The following is a 19,017-nucleotide window of genomic DNA, read 5'->3' on the forward strand; positions in this document are numbered from 1 at the left end:
TCACTGAGAACCCAGAGGACAGCAGGTTAGTTTTAAACTTAATGTAGCACAAGGTAACACCTGCAGCTCCAAATGGTTATAACTCTTTTAAAAAGTTTGAACTTTGAAATTCAGAAATTTGAGACACCCGTTAATTGTGTACAACATGCTCATGTTTACCAACCCAGATGGTCTACGCTGACCTATATTAATGGGACAGAATAGGCAGAAGTTTAAGCTGATAACATTTGTGATCTCCATCAACAGCACAACTTCATTTGAGCAAATACAATAAAAACTTTGTGATTTACATTGTTAAAACTTGCACTGGCACCAAAAATATTGTCTCATTGCAGCTCTTAAAGGCAACATATTAGCAAAACAGGTGGGTTGGTACCATCGAGGTGTATACAGTAGACTAGAGAATCATTTTCTACTCCATCCCCACCACCTTCTACTTCACCTCATCGTCTTGACCTCTCTCCAAGCATTGTGATGGTCCACACAATTACTTTCAATTATCCTCACTTCCACTTCACCAATTACGTCCATTATTGATTCCAGACCCCCAGGCTGTAAGCCTTATCTATACCCAACCACAGCCCACAGAGGAGAAAGCAGAATAGAACCAAATAATAGCACCGTGGTTCATTAACCCTCCCCAGCTATTCACTCCATCTGCACCATGTCACACCACCACCCTCACAGCAACACTTGTCCACTGCAGTGCCCTTGAGGAATACATTTAAACAAATGCAAAATCAGCTCCCCTGAAGACTATCTATAGACCAGAATAGATGTTACTCAACAACACATTTGATCCTTTAAATGGTCAGCAAAGTCAGAAAGCAGGACCAACAACAAATACAAAAGCTGGATGTTTGCAAAGAAAGCTCAAAGTACTAGAAGACATTATACCTATCTCATTCTGCCTGCAGATACTGAAGTAGAGACAGAGGTATTTCAGTGAGGCAGTGTAGTAAGAAGGCCAGGTACACAGTATGGAAGCTGTACAATGTGGAGTCACACTCTGCGGCTCTCCTGCCAGATTTTTGAACGTGATACTCGCTGACATTTAGTGAGATACAAACATAAGCTCCTGTCACCACTCACTAATGTAAAACATCCATCTTCTTGAAAACACGCCAGGGTACCTGCGGAGAGACGCATCAATGATGCCTCACTGCCATCTCCTGTTACAGCAAACCAGAGAGGATGAGCTCCCAAGCGTGATTTGTAAGGCAACACTGCCCCCTTGAGGTTTGTTACGAGTTTTGGCTGAGGGTCTGACATGTCCTTGAAGCCATAAAAGTTCTAATTAAGTTTAAATCGGTTTAAACTTAATTAGAAAGTAGGAAAGCAATAACAAAAAAAAGGTATGAAATCGTCAGAAACGTACCTTTCTATTTTTTTCAGTCAGCTTTTCCATGAAATTAGTCACCTTGTAGCATCACTGAAAGTTGCTCAGCACACCTTGTGTCTATTGTACCTGTTTGGAGTGCAAAATGAATGAGACTTGTAGCTTAAGTGCAGTTATTGCAATACAGACTAAAGTGGCAGGTGTCAGGGATAATTTAGTACTTTGTGAATGCTGAAACAAAGACACACAACTTTTAAATGCTATTTTGCTGTATGGTGTGGTAGGCAATGAAACTGACAGACTTTTACCTTGCAAATTAATTTGACATCCCTTTAACACCAACGTACTTGAATCACAGACATGTTTATCTGTAAGGTGGAGAGAAAATTAGAACATTTTAAAAAATGAAAAGCTGTGATGTAAGTTTCTGTAAGTTTACTAACATATACAATTACCACGCCTGGTTAAAATTAATGCAGTCTAAAGCAACAGTCCTGAAGTTAATCCAACCTCTGCGAGGGATTATAATGTTCAGTTTTAGCTGAAACTGGTTTTAGAGTTATTTATTTAACATTATGATTATTTTGGAGACCTGAATTTGTGAATTTACTGCAGAACTTGCAACTGTTGCTGCTACATCTCTCCATACAAGGACAGGTCCAATAATAAAGATTGTAAAAAATAATGTGCACATTTAATGTGTGTGCTTAAATGTTTTTGAACACACCTAAAAGAAAGTTGTCTTGGTCTGGCGTCAGTTGTTCTTTGTTGGCAGTGACGATTTTCTAAATTAAGAAATGAACATTTTTAACACCATCAAACTAAAATCTTGTATTTCGTTATTTGTTTGCTTGTTAGTTTGTATTGTCTTTGAGCGATTAAACCACGTGAGAAATTACCTCAAGACGATCTGCTCTGCAGCTGTTCAGGTCACCGTTTGAGTGGAAAGGGGCGTGGTTTACCAGATCAAATGTGGCGTTCAACAACTGTCGGAACTGTTAAGGGGAAGATTTACGATACCTAAACTGGCTAAATGTGAAGTGCATCCGGTGTAATTCGTGTTATGCTTATTTGCAATATTTCTTTTGCTCTCCTTATGTAAAATTAATAAAAAATACCATATTCTATGCAAAACAATTGCCTTGTCTTGTCATTTGCGGTTCATATTCTTGTTTCTCTCTTTACACTTTGTTTAATTTTAGGTTATGAATATCGTAGTGGTTTTGCAACTACTGAAAATTGGCCTACTTTATATTTTAGAGTTTGTTTGTGATGTCCGTACAGATTTACAACTATCGGCGAAAAAATCCATGCATTCATCAATCTATCCATTATCAGATTATTTTATCCTTTGCAGGGTCGCGGTGATGGCAAAAATAAATAATGAAAATGCAGTTTCTATCTTTATTGCATATTTTCCAGTCAATCTGGCACGTAATCATATACAAACAGTGCCATTAACAATAAAATAAGAAATAATCTAGAGAGGTGACCCAAAACGCTTCAAGACGCACGTCTGAATGTATGAAGCGTGACTCTGGGAGATAGCGGGAAGGGCACCTGAATGCATCACTAAGTGTAGATCAGTGTTGTGTGCGGGCTGCTCGCTGTGTTTGCTGTGTTGCTGGCTCCCCTCTGTCCTCCATTAGAGCTCGGCTCCATCCCCGCTGTACGGCGCAGGCCCGAAGTAGCGCAGCCGCTCTGAGGTTAGTGCCCTACCGCGCAATCTCCATTTATTTCAGCCCCGGCGCAGCCGCATCATCGAACCCGGCAGCGTTGGGGTGAAAGATGCAGATTGTTTCGATGTTGACTGGAGTCGTGTTATAATGCATATATGGCTTTTTGTGCGGAATCGTGTTCTATGCAGCAAGCTCGTAGAGAGTAGAATAGCTGTGGATGAGACGTAGGCCGCTGGGCCTGTTGTAGCGCTCTGTTTTGTTTCATATTGCGCGGGTTCGTGCTAGCTGCCTTGTTATGAAGGTTTGCCTTTCATTGTACACTGAATTAATTTATGATCACCCTCCGAACACCAGCAGAACCGCTGATATTCTCGGTCACAGCCAATGCCCATTCAGATAATCGAAACTACACCGCCAAATTGTTAGCTCGCTAGCTTATTAGCCAAATGTAGGACATTGCTAGCTTAGCGCCGTTCGCCAGCCGTTGTCAACCGACCCGGCAAGTCTGCCAACATTACAGCGCTGTAATGCGTAGGCAGTAACGTTCCCCTGTTCAGTGCAGGTAGTTATACCTGTTTATTAAGTGCTGTGAAAATTAGCCCGATTGCAGGCCATGGATGTAATTTAGCAGCAATGTTATTATCGAGTCGTGCAGCATTCCTTCACCAATACATCAAACCTATGAGCAGTTACAGTACAGCCCATGTACTTGGTAGAAACGGGTACAAATCTGGCTGCTTTTGATGACAGATGGTGACATAATCATGAATCCCTGTTTTGGAATTTTGTATTGATGAGTAACAGAGTTCCTGTCCAAGTCTCTTTCAAAGAGAAAACAAGTGTGTATTGGTTTCAAAAAATATTCCATGTATTAGCTACCTGCTATGAGTCAAGAGAGCAGGTTATCCCCATTACTCTCTCTCAGAAGTGAATTTCACACAGAAAGTTTTTTTTGCATTTCTACATCCATATATTGATTAAGTCATCAATTTATAAGTGTACAAAAGCATGTTATATGTCTAATCTCTTTTTATTTTGTGAGCAGATTTCACTCCACTGTCAGACTGTAATGTTACACAGATGCAATTCACCAATTAACAAAGGTGGAAGAAGTACTTAGATCTTGTACTTCAGTAAAAGTAGCAGTATCACAGTGCAAAAATACTCTGTTTGGAGTAAATGCCATGCTTTTAAAGTAAAAGTACACAAGCATTAGCTTAAAAATATATTTGAAGCACCAAAAGTAAAAGTAATAATTATGCAAAAGTAATCAGTCAGCATATTTGAGAGTAATGTATATTCACTTCATCACTTCAATAATGAAGCTGTCAGCATTGGTTGAACTACTTTATTAAGTCTGTCTCCTGTATGGTTTGTGAATTTCCACTTGAGTTTCAATAAAGCTTTATGTCATTCTGTAATAGTACATTATAATATATGTGTTCATATTTTATGTTAAATATTTATACATGATTTAACACAATAAATGAAACATTATTTTCATAAATGGATTAAAGTGTTGTTCTTCCATACATAATGACCATCACAGATTGGCATGGTTGCAGTTTTGTCCTAAATTGTTTGTGTTTGAAGGTATTAACAATATCTTGATTTCTTGATCAGGAATATAAGCACATCTTGCAATATTTGAAGACAGCTGGTAGTGCATATGAAATCATTGTGTACATGCACTAATATGCATCTGCTAAGCTCTGTATCAATGGCCAGCACAGCAGGAATTACTCCCATGCGAGTTCAGTGATATTACAAAGAATAAATGGACTTTACTCAGGCACCATATGGTGGAAAAACTGTTCCTGTCAATATCTTACACTGCATCTCTTCTTTTTTCTGTTGGTCGCCTCAGTTGCTGTACCGTGGATCCAGCTGTGTAGACCAGGTGGCTAGTAATGGATGAGCACGTCGTTCACCAGACAGAACACATGACGACCATCGAGGCCAGCGCCGTCAGCCAACAGGTCCAGCAGGTGCACTTAGGAGCATAATAAACAAACTATAGACAGCAGGCAGGATGGAAGGACAGTCACCCTTTGTTCCATCACTTTACATTATTATTAAACCCATCCTTCTTGGATCCTTACTGTTTATAGGTACATGTGGCCACATTTACTGAAGCATCAATGATGAGTGCTGAGGAAGACTCAACATCCTCACCGGATGAAGATCCGTATGACGACACAGACATCCTCAACTCAGCTGGCACTGATGAGGTCACTGCCCACTTGGCTGCTGCAGGTAGGACTAGTCTCTGTCTAGTATGGAGAAACTGAGCATTTAGTAGTTCCTAATCAGTGGAAATAGGATTCATTTTATAAGAAGCATCCAAAATTTCTTAAGGAATTTTTCTAACCAATGTCTGACATAAGCATAATATTCTGTTAGTCATTTTGGCTGTTTGTGTTATTTGTCATTTACACTGAGTTGGTGAAGCTACTCATCTGAATTCTGCAGATACAGTATAGCATTCATAGCCGCCCGAGTCCAGTGTAATGCTTTTAAATGGCCGACAGGTGGTGCCAGTGGACTGTTTTGTAAAGGCGGTGCCGCTCCAGCATACTGTTTCCCCTCAAGCTCCTCTGCGAACCTCTGCTTTTATTAATTATCATACCTTTTCTCCCTTGCTCTCTCTCTCTCTGTGTCTCTCTCCCTCTTTCTCTCTCTCTATCTTTCAGGGCCAGTAGGCATGGCAGCTGCAGCTGCTGTGGCAACTGGGAAGAAAAGAAAGAGGCCTCATATCTTTGAATCCAACCCCTCCATCCGCAAGAGGCAGCAGACTCGCCTGCTTAGGTGAACTCAGAAAACCATGTCTACTGTGTATTTTCAGTTACAATAACAAAAATGTCGCTTTCGGAGCCTGTGGTCATTGTTTACGGTGTGCGTTAAGGCTTTCGCTCTGAATCAGGTGTTAATTGATGTGTATTTACAGGAAACTGCGAGCCACCCTAGATGAGTACACCACCCGAGTGGGCCAACAGGCCATCGTGTTGTGTATCTCTCCCTCCAAACCCAACCCTGTGTTCAAGGTGTTTGGTGCCGCTCCTCTGGAGAATGTGGTGAGTGTTAACAGTCAGCAGGTTGAACACCTTTGTCTGCTGCACAATGGAACTTCCCACTCTCTTAGTTATCATAACGTGCTGATAAAATGTTGTTTTTTAACTGTCTTTCTGTCCTCCAGGTGAGGAAGTATAAGGCCATGATGCTGGAGGATCTGGAGAATGCTCTGGCTGAACATGCCCCCACTGGTGGAGAGCTGGCCTCAGAGCTGCCCCCTCTCACCATTGATGGCATCCCTGTTTCTGTGGACAAGATGACCCAGGTCAGGCTCAGCACTCTCTCTGCTTATCTGTTATGGTCCAAGCCTTACAAGTAAAATAACTGTGTATTTGTAGCTGGTCTTCTGTAGAAAAGTTAGCATTCCCAGCAGAGGGCACCGGTTGGCAGCAGATCAGAATCACAGATTGCATTTTACATCTGTTGAGAACAGGAGCTTAGCCAGCTACATGAATCAAGGTCAAACACTTGATGAATTTGAATCATGCTTATTTTACCAGTAATTATTTGTAAAATACTTACATTAATTTTCATGGCAAAGGGTTACAACAGCGTTGTGATTCAGTCCCACAGTATTGGTGATGCGCAGGTCTTGTCTACCTCTTAAGACAAGTCAAGCCTTCTTCCATTTGCTAGACAGGCTGGGGTATAAGTGAGAGGTTGTGCAGAGTAGACAGTCCGCGGTAGGCCTTTCACTGCAACATTAACACCACTGACAGCATGAGTCTTCTCCTCACCCGAGGGAACCTGGCTTGTTTACTCTGCCTTCCCAGTGCTGCTGACGCATTCTCTGGATCATCGTCAAAGTAGCCAGCATGGCAGAGGCCCTCGGAGACCGTCCTCAACCCTGGGAGCATGGTAGCCAATCCCAGGGCCAGATGTGTCCTCTGAGGGCAGGTGTTAGTTAGTGCTTGTTTTTCTGGAGGTTGTAGGATGAGATTATCATGAGTAACCTGTTGCCTCACTCAGCTTGGGCAGCCCAGGTGGAAAGGTGTGGGGGTTGGCCTTTTAAGAGGTATGTGTGTGTCAAGCGCTGGACACGGGATGTTGTTAAGTCTCTGTGGGGAAGGGCAATTAGCTTTTGAAATGGCAAGTATGAAAACATTTGCTCTCATATGAAAATGAGCTAATTCAGACTTAATTCTCCTGATTCACATCGGAAAGGCCTTTTTGTTGGCCACAGTAGGTTTGTCACAGCTGAAGAAATCCCAAGTGAGGTTTAGTGAGGCCTCGGCCAGTCCGATATGTGGAGCATCTGTAGCAGGTGATCCCGGGTCTAGCCTGAGCCCATAATTACCCCCTAGCCTTGTTAGGACCAGGGACCCGACAACATAGCTGCCTTCCTAAATGCTGATTGGACCATTGCTTGGAGGATTAGGATCTGGGGGTGGGGTGGTGGGTGCCAGGACAACATGCCACTTAACTCACTGGCCACTGTAATTAGGCCATCTGCCCTAGCACACATGCATCCTCATACATTCACACATGTAACAGCCACAGGTGGAAATGCAAGCATCTTTTTGTTGCTAAGTCCTTTCTTCTGGGGGGTGATCCAAATTGTTTTGTCAGTACGCCGAGTGTTGGCTGAAGTGAAGCCCATTCGCTTCAGCCACCGGATGTGGTCTTTGCTATTCCAAAGCCGGTGTGATGAAGTATCTTCTGTCAAGATCCATTTTGTCACATCTCTTTGTGTGAGGCACTGAGGAACCTTGTATAGGTGGTTGGTTGTTGTGAGTTAGAAAAGGGGTCTAAGAGGGGGAGGAGGGAGGGATTTATTTCGCCCAGAACCAAATTTAGCCTGTGATGTCAAGGCAGGCAGACGCTACAGTGCCTCATTGTGCAATATAATCCCCCAGTGATGCTTGCATATTACCAGGACACTGAGGACATTGGCACTAAACCCCACCCCAGCATGTCAGGGAGTGTGTGTGTGCTTATCCTGGAAGTGTTGGTGTTATGGTGAGTGGATATACATGCCGCCCACCCCCACACATACGCATGCTAATAGATCAATAGCATGTAAATCACATTCGATAAAGGATCCCCACTGGTTCCCTCTCTCTGCTTTGGGGCACAATGCAAACTTCTGGAGGCCTTTCATGCAACACGTCAGGCAAGCAGTCAGTCGAGGAGAAGAAGCACACGACTCAAATTATATTAAAGATAAATCAGGCGTGTGGTCAGCTTTTGTTTTAGCTTGGTGTTTGCTCTTGAATTAAATGATTTCAAGTAGCCAGTTGTTATCTTGCTTTGTTAAGCCTGTGTTTATCAATCCAGCCATTTGTGCAGTGATATGAAAGAGGTTTTTCACACAGATTTTTGTGTTATTGATTTTAAATGTTGAAAATGCACAATGATTAATAGAACCAGACAAATGAATGATAATAAAAATTAGAAATATCTTATTCAATTTTTTATACCGTCATACCAGCATATTTCAGAAGACACATCTATGTCATCCTTATCAAAAATGTGGATTAATCTTGTGTGTAAGACAAAAGAAAATATACAGTTTTTCTAATCACTCAATCATTTGTAGCAGCCTCTGTGTGGTTTGGCCTCTAATGATTTATTTGCTCTTTTACAATTAGTAAAAAAGAAAATAATAAGCCTTAACTCTGCAATCTTAAGAATGGACATGCAATTTGAGTTCTCGTCTCCTAACTCCAGGACAAAGCAATCAGCCCGCAATTACAGCAGCAACGACCTGCACTAAAGAAGCTTAGCTCCCTTACTTCAGTGTTTGTGAATGGCGCACTCATACTAGTCAACAAGCACTCATTGATCCAATCGGTCCACAATAATGGCATAATGACTTGAGTCTCTATACAAGTCTATAAAAAAGCATGCGTCATGAGTGATCGAAGTTAATCTTATGTTTTCGTTTGACATTAAATGTCTTCTTTAACAATACTGAGCGGCTTGTCCTTGTTCAAACCTATGCTGAGTGTATTGGAGCCTTTGCTGGAACAGGCTGTCTGCTGGATCACCCCTGATGTTCCCATGGTGTCTGCCTGACACATCAGGCTGGAGCCACAGCCATAGATTGGTCTTTTAATAAACATGATCACATTGTTGTCCTTTTTAGAAAGCCTGTTTCTATTTGCAGGCTTTGACCACCTCAGCACCCGACAGCGGGCACACGATCAATACGCACCTCCTGCTGCCTGCTCAAGGGCGTGTGTGCTTGTGTGTGTGTGTGTGTGCAGCTTTCCACTTTAGAGTTTTGGTTTGGTGTCTGTATCATCTCATTATTCCGTGCATCTGTCCTTTTTGTTGTTCAGGCCCAGCTCCGAGCGTTCATCCCAGAGATGCTGAAGTACTCAACAGGCCGGGGGAAGCCCGGCTGGGGTAAGGAGAGCTGCAAGCCAGTGTGGTGGCCTGAGGATATCCCGTGGGCCAACGTCCGCAGTGACGTCCGCACAGAGGAGCAGAAACAAAGGGTGAGAGAAATTCTATAGGTCTCTTTTTGCACAGAATTTGCACTAAAGACACAGAAGATACAGTCCTCACACTTTATGCCATGAGTGATGTGACACTGTAATCTGTGATGAGGCATTCAGCGTCACTTGTCCTTAAATCTACCTGTACAATGAATTTATGTGTCCTAAGGTTTCTTGGACGCAGGCATTGCGGACCATCGTCAAGAACTGCTACAAGCAGCACGGCCGTGAGGATTTGTTGTATGCCTTTGAAGACCAGCAGGTAACCACGGCAACCACCACCCAGCACCACCTGACCACTGCGCAGAGTATCGCTCACCTTGTGCCCTCACAAACTGTGGTACAGACCATTAACAACCCGGACGGAACGGTGTCACTCATCCAGGTAGTTATTAGATGCTGTCTCATGCAATAAATCTAAGGTTCAATACTCTGCCTGCTCCTTTTTTTAAATGACTGAACCCCGTTTCTCTCAGGTTGGCACAGGACACACAGTTGCGACTCTGGCAGATGCCTCAGAGCTGCCCGGTGTGACAGTGGCGCAGGTCAACTACTCCACTGTGACTGACGGAGAGGTAACACCTACACGAACATGACGCTAAACCGATTTTTTTAAGCTACACTCTAAAAACATTCAAATCCATCACTACTTATGAAAGTCCTCAAAAGGAATAATAAGCAAGCATGTACAGACTTCTGGCTTCAATGTGGTAATATGTGGATATAATGCTATATATATATATGTATATAAGATAATATATTACTGAGGCATTGATTAAAAGTGCCATTAACAGCCAAGCCACAGAAGCAAACAATATTCACCAAATTTGGTGAGTGAAGTTAACGGGAGCTGTCTGTTAAGCACCACAAAATTAAAACGCAAACTACAAAAACGAACAGTCACTCAGATTTCACACAATCTTTGTTATCGGACTACTGATTCTCTTTCGCTCTGTGCACGACATTGCACTGTTCTTCTCCAGGTGGAGCAGAATTGGGCTACGCTCCAGGGCGGCGAGATGACAATCCAAACCACTCAGGCCTCAGAGGCCACGCAGGCAGTTGCATCGCTTGCTGAAGCCGCCGTCGCTGCCAGTCAGGAGATTCAGCCTGGAGCCACTGTCACAATGGCTCTTAACAGGTGAGAGTGTGTTATTGTGCAAAGGTCGTGAGGGAACAAGGCTTTTAAAGTCACAAGTAAATAGCAGTGTGATGTAATGTCAGCAGCTTTGACTTTGTGGGGGATGAAGACAACATGAGAGAGAAAAGTTATTCCAGGAGCATCCTTGGAGAATCCTTGAGAATAATATGTCCCTCTTTTAGGTGGGCACTTTTTTTGTCATGACTTTTATTGAAAACTCTCTTGTAGTTTAGAAGTGTGTCTATGGCTAGTTTCCTCTGGTCATACATGTTGCCTCATCACACTCGAAAAAGTCACAACAGAGGGTAGATTTTTGGTGACAGAAAAGCAGAAGTGGTCATGTAACGCTGTCACTGTAGAGTTGTCCCCAGTCTTTTAACAAGAAATGTACACATACTGTAGGTTTTGGTATTTAGCTTTCACGGTTTTGACCCTCAAAGTGGTGGAGCCTGCAAGTATCGCAGAGCCTGAGAAGAATCAGGCGGCTCTGACAGCTGGTCGCGAATGGGACAACTGTCAGGGCAGGTCACCAGGGTCCCCTGGAGATGAGTCAGCTCCCTCTCATCTTATATCAGCATTTCATTAATTAGCTTGTAGCTTTCATAGAGGCAGCGTGCAACGTGCACAACCATCAAATTGTTATTAGTGACATATTTCCATGGGCAACGGCTCAGTATATTTTTTTATTTGAAAAGGTTTTAAATGCTTGATTGCTAAGTCAGGAAGGGAAGTAAAATCACACATGAAAGATGTTTATAACCTGCAGAGTTACCTACAGTTTACTGACCCTCAGTGATGGACTATCTGCAGACCGGAAACAGTCCTGTTTTCAGCCACATTAATATCAACTGTCTTAACTGCAGTAGTGAAACAAGGGTTGTTGTTGTTGTAATGGTTTTCTGGAGGGAAATCAGCCACACACAATTGCATTCACATGGGATTAACAACAGAATCTTAAACCATGTCCCACTGAGGCCCAAGTGTCTGTAGGATCTGATTACAGAGCAAGAATACAGCAGGTTGAAAGTGGGCTCATCAATATAATGAAATAGTAGTCTTTGGATAAATCCTGTAGACCTTTAGCCAACTAGTTAGCCACGTCCTGATGTACATTATTAATTCTCACAATCTGTCTTTCTTATGATCTAAAAGTTCTTTAATTTGCCAATCTCATCTCTCAGATTTGCTGAGATGCTGACACGTATGCTTGTGTATGCCCCCCCCACCCCCCCCCACCCCCCCCCGCAGTAGTGTCAAGGCAGTAATTTCAGATGTGTATGGGTATGTCCCATTGGGGCTTGTTACCTGCACCCACCTGAGTCCTCTTCCTCTTCTCTCCCCTGTTTACCTGTGCTAAGCTACACTGAGGCTCTCTGCTCCACAGGCTCTGGAACATTTTGTCTCATGTTTTCCAGCTCCAGAGAGGGAGCAGAGCATCTTTCTCTTGCTGTCTTTTCTTCTGTGTTGACATTGTGACCAAAAAGTGACACAAAATTGGTTGCACAAAATTTATCGGCCACAGTCAGTTGCAAAAAGCAGTTAATCAAGCTCTCTCTTTGTCTTGCTTTTCATCATTTAATCAGAGCTTTGATGTATTGTTAGCTCAAAATGTTTTTTTTTTAAAACAGAAAAACTACTCATGATTGAGGGCAAAAATGATTAAAAAACAATACCTGTCACAGAGACATATTGAGAACCATTTTAATGCCATAACTGAACAACATCCAGTTGGGTGTCATCCACATACAACTGCAGTGTGAATACATCATGACTGCTTACTGCGTTTGTCTGTACGCTCCTCCTCCTCATCTGTGTGTGTAGTTTAGTCTCAGATGTGACTGTGAGATCAGTCAAGCTGTGAACAGTTTTATTAGTTCATAAGAAAGCTGGTGTGGTAATAGGCTCGGAGTAATTCCACTGGATAGATCTGGTTAATAAAACTGCTTCGTTAGACCCGCAGCACCTGGCCTTTAGGGAGATGTGACAGATTCTCCATAAGTCCAGACTAGAAAAGCCTCTTACAGCTCATACACTCCTACCTCTTCACCCCACATCTCTCTAATAACTCTGGTCTTTGTGAGCAGACTGTGTATGTGTGTATGTGTGTCTGTATGTGTGTGTATGTATGTGTATGTATGTGTGTATGTGTAAACGCTTTCCACCTTTGACTGGATCTGGTAGTCTGTGTTTTTTAATTCTAAATTGACGACACAAAACTATTTATGTGTATCCAGTTTTTTTCCCCCATATTGTGCAGTATACCTGACATGTTTGTGTGCATTGCAGTGAGGCGGCAGCCCATGCCGTGGCGACGTTGGCTGAGGCCACTCTACAGGGCGGAGGGCAGATCGTCTTGGCAGAGACGGCAGCAGCTGTCGGGGCACTGGCAGGGGTTCAAGATGCCACAGGTACGTATTCATCCATGACATTATCGACAACATGCAAAATACACTTTAAAGACTGAATTTACATAGAGTCATATACGGCATCATTCAAGGTCACTTTTGTTATTGTCTGCGGCACCAGATGACATTTTGACAACGGTGTGATAATAAATCTTACCTTTACGGAGGTTAAAACGTTCCGTTCACCTTCAAATTGTTTTAGAGTGGTGGTGAGTCAGTAACTTTGGAGGCAGCAGTTTGTGGTGTAGGGCGAATAACAGAAGCACCTGTGAGTCTAACTCAGGATTTAACAGCACCATAAAAGCGAAAGACTGCAGTTTGATGCAAAATACTATCCTGTCACTAAATTGTCATCTGGTGCCATAGGCTAAAGTGATCTTAATCTACAGTGCAATGAGTTGGCAGGTATTATAAAGTAATGCCTTATCAGTTACCCACAACCTTTCCTTTATATCAGAATGAATCGTGAATAAATTAGCTGCCAATGTGATATAGCACATTATCATCTAAGTTTCTTTAGCTGTTGAATTCATAGCGATCATCAAGAAAGGCCAAGTTCAGCTACTGAAACCCCAGCTATGTCTGGAATCAGAATATAGTTCACTCATTGACAGCTAAAGGCTAGAGAGGCGAGCTTCAGTGGTACTTTAGTGGCCAACAGACTATGTAAACTAATAGATCCTCAGTGAGCAGTACATTGTGGTTTCACGATGAATTAGGAATCGTCATCATAATTTCCGTCATCACTGACAGGTGAAGTGTTACACATTGCTCTATAGTGTATAGATTTCTGTCTATAAATTAGTCAAATAAAATGGCAGGCAGTAAATACAGTGACACTGTGGGAAATGGGGAGTGGGTTTGGACATAAACTCCTAATTAAACTGACTCAGATGAGATCATAGCCACAAATTATTTTTTTTTAGTGATTTTAACTATCTGGAGAGAGTTGAGAGCTTCTTTTTTTCTTTCAAATTCATATTATTGAGTCATTATTACAGAGAGTACGTAACTGGAGACCCCTAGTAAATCATAATATACTCTAGTGAGGGTTTATGGTCTATCTTGATTCTGTTTGTCGGTCCTTGACTTGAAAAACTTTGGGAAACCCTCAAAGATGACTTCTTTTCGATCAAAGACAAAAAAAAAGGTCAATAAAAAAAAGTTTTGCCATCTGTGATACCCACATATTCAGATCAGCGGTGTGGATGAATGTATGTATTTATTTCACTCTGTTGTAGGCAGTTGGAGACTACCAAAAAGAAGTTGGGAATATTTTATTGCAGATTTTTCTATTTTGACAACTGGAAATACGATAACAATTCCAAACTCTTTCTATCGAGACATTGTTGGCATCACATCTTGACTAATTGGTGCTTGTGTGTGTGTTCCCCAGCCAATGGCATTTCTAATTAGTCTTATTAAGTGTAAGCCTCCCTTCAGTAGCACTGCAGTGAGACCTCTGAGCTCCTACACTCTAATCTACTCTGTGCTGATGTGACAGATGGTGTGTGTGCGTGTGTGTGTGTGTGTGTGTGTTGTAGCAATACTCCCTTCTTTTAATGATACGTTGGCTTCATGAGACCATCTTCAGCTTCTATGCCCTGCTGTGGTTGTGTGTGTGTGTGTGTGTGTGTGTGTGTGTGAGTCTGCTGGGACTGGACCAGTTTGTCATGACAACATCGCATCCTTTTTGGGTAGCATTAATAGTAACTTTCAGCATATGTTCAGTCAGTATCCTGAGGATGGAATGTAAAGTACTTGTAGTAGTACTTGTCAATGAATAACATCAGGGGGCAAGCTACTAATCTAATTAGCAAATGTAGTCTGTAAATGCCAGTGGCCTGTTGCACATGAAGACAGATATAAAAGTGAAACTAAGCAAGTAATGCACATGCAGTCAGATTTCTAGCATGCTGACCATGACGTTTGGCTCCTCATTCTTGATTGTCGAATCAGGCGTAATGTCTTCTTAGGTTTGTCACTTCCCGGCTTAATGGAAAGTTCAAGAGCTAATAGTGTTTTTCTCTTTCATTGTGATTTTGGAAATTATTTTTCTTAAATATTTCTTTTTGTATTTATTATTAGTAGTAGTCGTTGTATCCTTTTGTATTGATTCTTTCTGAAGACAGTTTAATTCAGTTTTATTTCTAAGCAAATTGATGCCTTGAAACCTGGTAATTTATAATCAAACCAATGATAGAACAGATTTATTGTAGTATAGCAGGAAATTCTACCCAGAAAAAAGTTTACTTATACACTTATTGTCACGCTGTCAGTCTTTTTTTTTTTTCTTCATTTCTTTTAATCAGAATCATCCCACAGTGGGATAAACACACACAGACACACATACACTCACACAAAGTATAATAGCCCAGGGGCATGAGCAGGTCTCTCAGGGGCCTTCCTTAAGAGGACCAATTCACTCCATTATCAGTCCATGGTCCAATCACTGTGCCAGCTGTCGGCACACAGTCCAGATCCTGCTGTTTGCCTACATACATACACACACGTTACATGACTACAGGCAATTTCTAAATTCAGATAAGTGTCTATGTGCCCCCAAGCTTTGTTTATTACACACACACACACACACACTTGCAATGTCCTCATCCTCATATTAGAATACCTGCACAGAACTGATGTTTGCATTTAAAGACTGAAGCGGATTAGCTTAGCATATCATTCATTCATATCATGGCCTTTTGTTTCAAATCACCCATCTTTAGATGCTTTCAGCTTAAAGCAGCATGCAGCACAAATGGCACAAACAGAAGCCAAAATACAATCTTTTAAGATGGCGAAAATTAAATTCCAGACTGTGAAACCATTGGGTGCTTTTAATTGGGTAAATAATCTGACTTTTTTCAGGTCAGTCCAAGTGAAATCGAATTTCATCAAAGGAATAAAAGATGGAAAGCCACACGTTGAAATTCAAAGTGCTGAAACATTATGCAAAATGCAAAAACTATTTTCAGTGTGCTAGTGTATATTTGCACCTTTCTGCCCAAATGTGCCCAAATTCAAGCTATTCAAACCTAACATCTGCAGCCTTTGTTGTTTGACATCTCGCTTCCTAAACCATAAAGAGTCTTCTGGCTGCAATAGCTCGCTGAAACAACTAATGGAGCTGCCAAAGCCAGTCCTTCTCCTGACTGTTGACCTTCGCTAATCACTGTAGTGCTACACAGGAGTGCAGAGCACCGTTTGAAGTGCACTGGCCCAGACACCACTGATTGGCCTGTGTAGCCACCCTTCACTGACACAGGCATGTAGACACGTACACACATACACACACTAATACACACATTCGGCCACGCCAGACACGGCCCTTAACGTCTCAGTAACTATGTTTGAGTGGCCGAATGAGGCACTTCACTCAGTGACCGTGCTGTGCTCGTACGCTGTGTCACCGTGTCAGGCCAATGCCCTGTTCCCTAAGCCCTCCACCATAATCACTGCCAGTACAATTACCTGCATCAGCAAAACTTAACCCTGTCACAAATCACTGGCAAGTGGGCTTAGTGAGGGCCCACATTAGAGGGCCAGCAATTACAAGCTAGCTTGACAAAACGGGGCCAGAGTTTATTTTGGGAGACTTGGAAAGATGAATAGATTCAAATGTTGTGCAGTATCAGCTCAGTTACGTGTTCATAAAGGGATTTATGGGTGGTGTCTAGTTTGTGTGTTTAATGTCCAGTGTCTTAGCTAATGGGAGCGGGCATGAGCCACTGCCATCCCTTACACTGACCTTCTTGCCTGCTGGTGACACTGTAACAGCTTGCTGGGTGGGGCCGAGGCCCACGTGACTGCAGCATTAATCCCTACAGGCAGAGATACACACACACACACACAGCTGGGCATGGGGGGAAGCGAGCTGAGCATGTTCAATCGGACCATTGTTCAGATATGCCGTCTCTGTAACATGGCCGCCTCCTGTCACAGACAACTACCTGGACTCGATTACCTCCTGAGCACCGTGTCAGACAGAGACCCCCATGAGAAGATTACCTCTGGCTAAAGACACAGCGAGGAGTATTTGTTAACATCAGAGCTGACAGTAATATTTCTATTAATGATCAATCAGTCTTCTCATTTGAGAATCTAGAACAGTCATATTTTTCACAGATAAATGACCTCAGTGATTAATCCATTGTCAAAATTGTTGTTTATCAATTTTCTGCCAATTATCACCAGTAATTTTAAATTACAATTAATCATATTATGTGTAATAAACCCGCCCACATTTTTTTTTTCTCATATGAGTAACTGAATCTTAAGGTTGCAAACACTTGATGAGAGGGGACAATTATAATATTCCAATCTCACAGCTCGGATTGTAACTAATGATTATTTTCATCAAATAATCTGCTGATTAGTGTCCTACTAATAGTTTTTCTTTTAAAATGTCAGAAAATAGTAATGCCTACCTAAAGTGATTGTTCCATCTAACAAACAGTCCAAAACTTGAAATGAAATAAGTAAACAGCAAAAAGTCCTCACATTTGCAGGGCGTCGTATAACATTCCACCTTAACATAAACAGGCTAATGGTTGATTTATGTTATGTCTGCGTCTTCTCCTCAGGTCTGGTCCAGATCCCGGTCAGTATGTACCAGACTGTCGTGACCAGCCTGGCCCAGGGCAACCGGCCCGTCCAGGTTGCCATGGCACCTGTCGCCACACGCATAGACAACACTGTCACATTGGACGGCCAGGCAGTGGAAGTTGTGACCCTGGAGCAGTGACATTTACCACCCTGGAAGGAGTAGAAGGCACTGAATGGCCATCTTGGAGATTTGTTTGTCATACTGTTTTTCCAAGACATCACGCTGTGTACAGTGTCAAATATATTTTTAAATGTACATCTGCGGGGGAAGTAAAAGTGAGCTATCGACAAATTGTGTTTACTATGTAAAGATATTGCTTTTGGTGGTGTATTATTTCTCCCATTTAGCTTCATGTGTTTTTTTTGTTTGTTTGTTTTTTTAGCTCTCTGATGTTAAGTATTTAGTATTTATTTCTTTACAATTAACCTTTAAACAAAAATGAACCAAAAACTCTTGGGGGGGGGGCACCACTGTTGTACCCAGTGAGTGTAACCATCACTGTTCCAGATTTTCATCGTCGTGTATGTGCTTGACTGTTTTGTTTTTAGGGATGCATTTACAATTCAGTGCCACAGTCAGAAATCACTCATCTCCCATGATTCCCGTGTCTCCCTTGTCCTTTATCACTACTCTAAATTTTACACTTTCCACCATCAACTCATCCAAAACTCTTAGTATCCAGAAAAGCAGCTGTAGATACTCCCACACATTTCTCACATTAGATGAGGAACTATTATATTGACATACTGCCTTGTGTGTTTTTCCCTGTGCTGTTTTACTGTAGTCCACGTACATGCCAAGATTTGTGAAGACTCAGGATATACATCATGGTGTTGGGGTTTTTTTTGTTGTTGTTTGTTGTTTTGGGTTTTTTTTTTTTTTGGTTGTTTGTTTTTTTTACTGCAGGTCTGCTAAGCTGACTTTCCAAAGCGGCCATTTTGTGTACCAAATCCATTTACTTACAGTGCATGGACAGGAGCACCCCTTGGTATGTTATTTTTTTAAACTTGAAGTCCTTTGTATGTCACTGAGGACCTGGTGGTCTGCATCACTTTGTAAATCGCAGGAAGTTAGTCGTACTCAGACAGGCGCTGCAGTATTTGTGATGCAAACATCAAAAAACATTTCTTTCAATCTTCCAACAAAAAAAAAAATGCTTGCCAAGAATGAACAGTTTGATGCAGCTGTAACATTTGGTTCAACTCTCACCACTATTTAAAAAAAAAAATGAAATAAAGTTCAATTAAATGGCTGCTCTTCATCATTCGTTCTGTTTGTCTTGTGTTTACTGGTACACTGTTCAGCACAGCAGCTCTTTAAGGCCTTTTG

At 42.0% G+C, this 19,017-nt stretch overlaps 1 protein-coding gene and 1 long non-coding RNA gene across 4 annotated transcripts in view; one reads left to right on the plus strand and one right to left on the minus strand.

Annotated features, from left to right (window-relative positions):
• Positions 1 to 2,317, minus strand: part of LOC124053895 — a 73,406-nt gene extending 71,089 nt beyond the window's left edge. For both annotated transcript variants that reach the window (XR_006842259.1, XR_006842258.1), the window contains exons 1-4: positions 2,239 to 2,317; positions 2,067 to 2,124; positions 1,648 to 1,707; positions 1,379 to 1,468 (exon numbers count right to left, since the gene is read on the minus strand). This is a non-coding gene — a long non-coding RNA (uncharacterized LOC124053895). The remainder of the gene's footprint in view (positions 1 to 1,378; positions 1,469 to 1,647; positions 1,708 to 2,066; positions 2,125 to 2,238) is intronic.
• A 575-nt stretch (positions 2,318 to 2,892) lies between these two features.
• Positions 2,893 to 18,949, plus strand: nrf1 (nuclear respiratory factor 1). 2 transcript variants are annotated; one of them, XM_046379358.1, is made up of 12 exons: positions 2,893 to 3,045; positions 4,886 to 5,006; positions 5,130 to 5,274; positions 5,712 to 5,826; positions 5,966 to 6,092; positions 6,215 to 6,355; positions 9,375 to 9,533; positions 9,703 to 9,918; positions 10,010 to 10,108; positions 10,517 to 10,674; positions 12,961 to 13,082; positions 17,666 to 18,949. In XM_046379358.1, exons 2-12 carry the CDS (start codon positions 4,929 to 4,931, stop codon positions 17,824 to 17,826), a joined length of 1,521 nt encoding a protein of 506 aa, XP_046235314.1. In that variant the 5' UTR covers positions 2,893 to 3,045; positions 4,886 to 4,928; the 3' UTR covers positions 17,827 to 18,949. The 2 variants fall into 2 exon arrangements, with proteins under 2 accessions (XP_046235314.1, XP_046235315.1); XM_046379359.1 differs by having other exon boundaries at positions 4,886 to 4,997.
• The last annotated feature ends 68 nt before the right edge of the window (positions 18,950 to 19,017 follow it).

This window comes from Scatophagus argus, chromosome 22 (assembly GCF_020382885.2).
Source record: "Scatophagus argus isolate fScaArg1 chromosome 22, fScaArg1.pri, whole genome shotgun sequence".
Classification (NCBI taxonomy): Eukaryota; Metazoa; Chordata; class Actinopteri; family Scatophagidae; genus Scatophagus; species Scatophagus argus.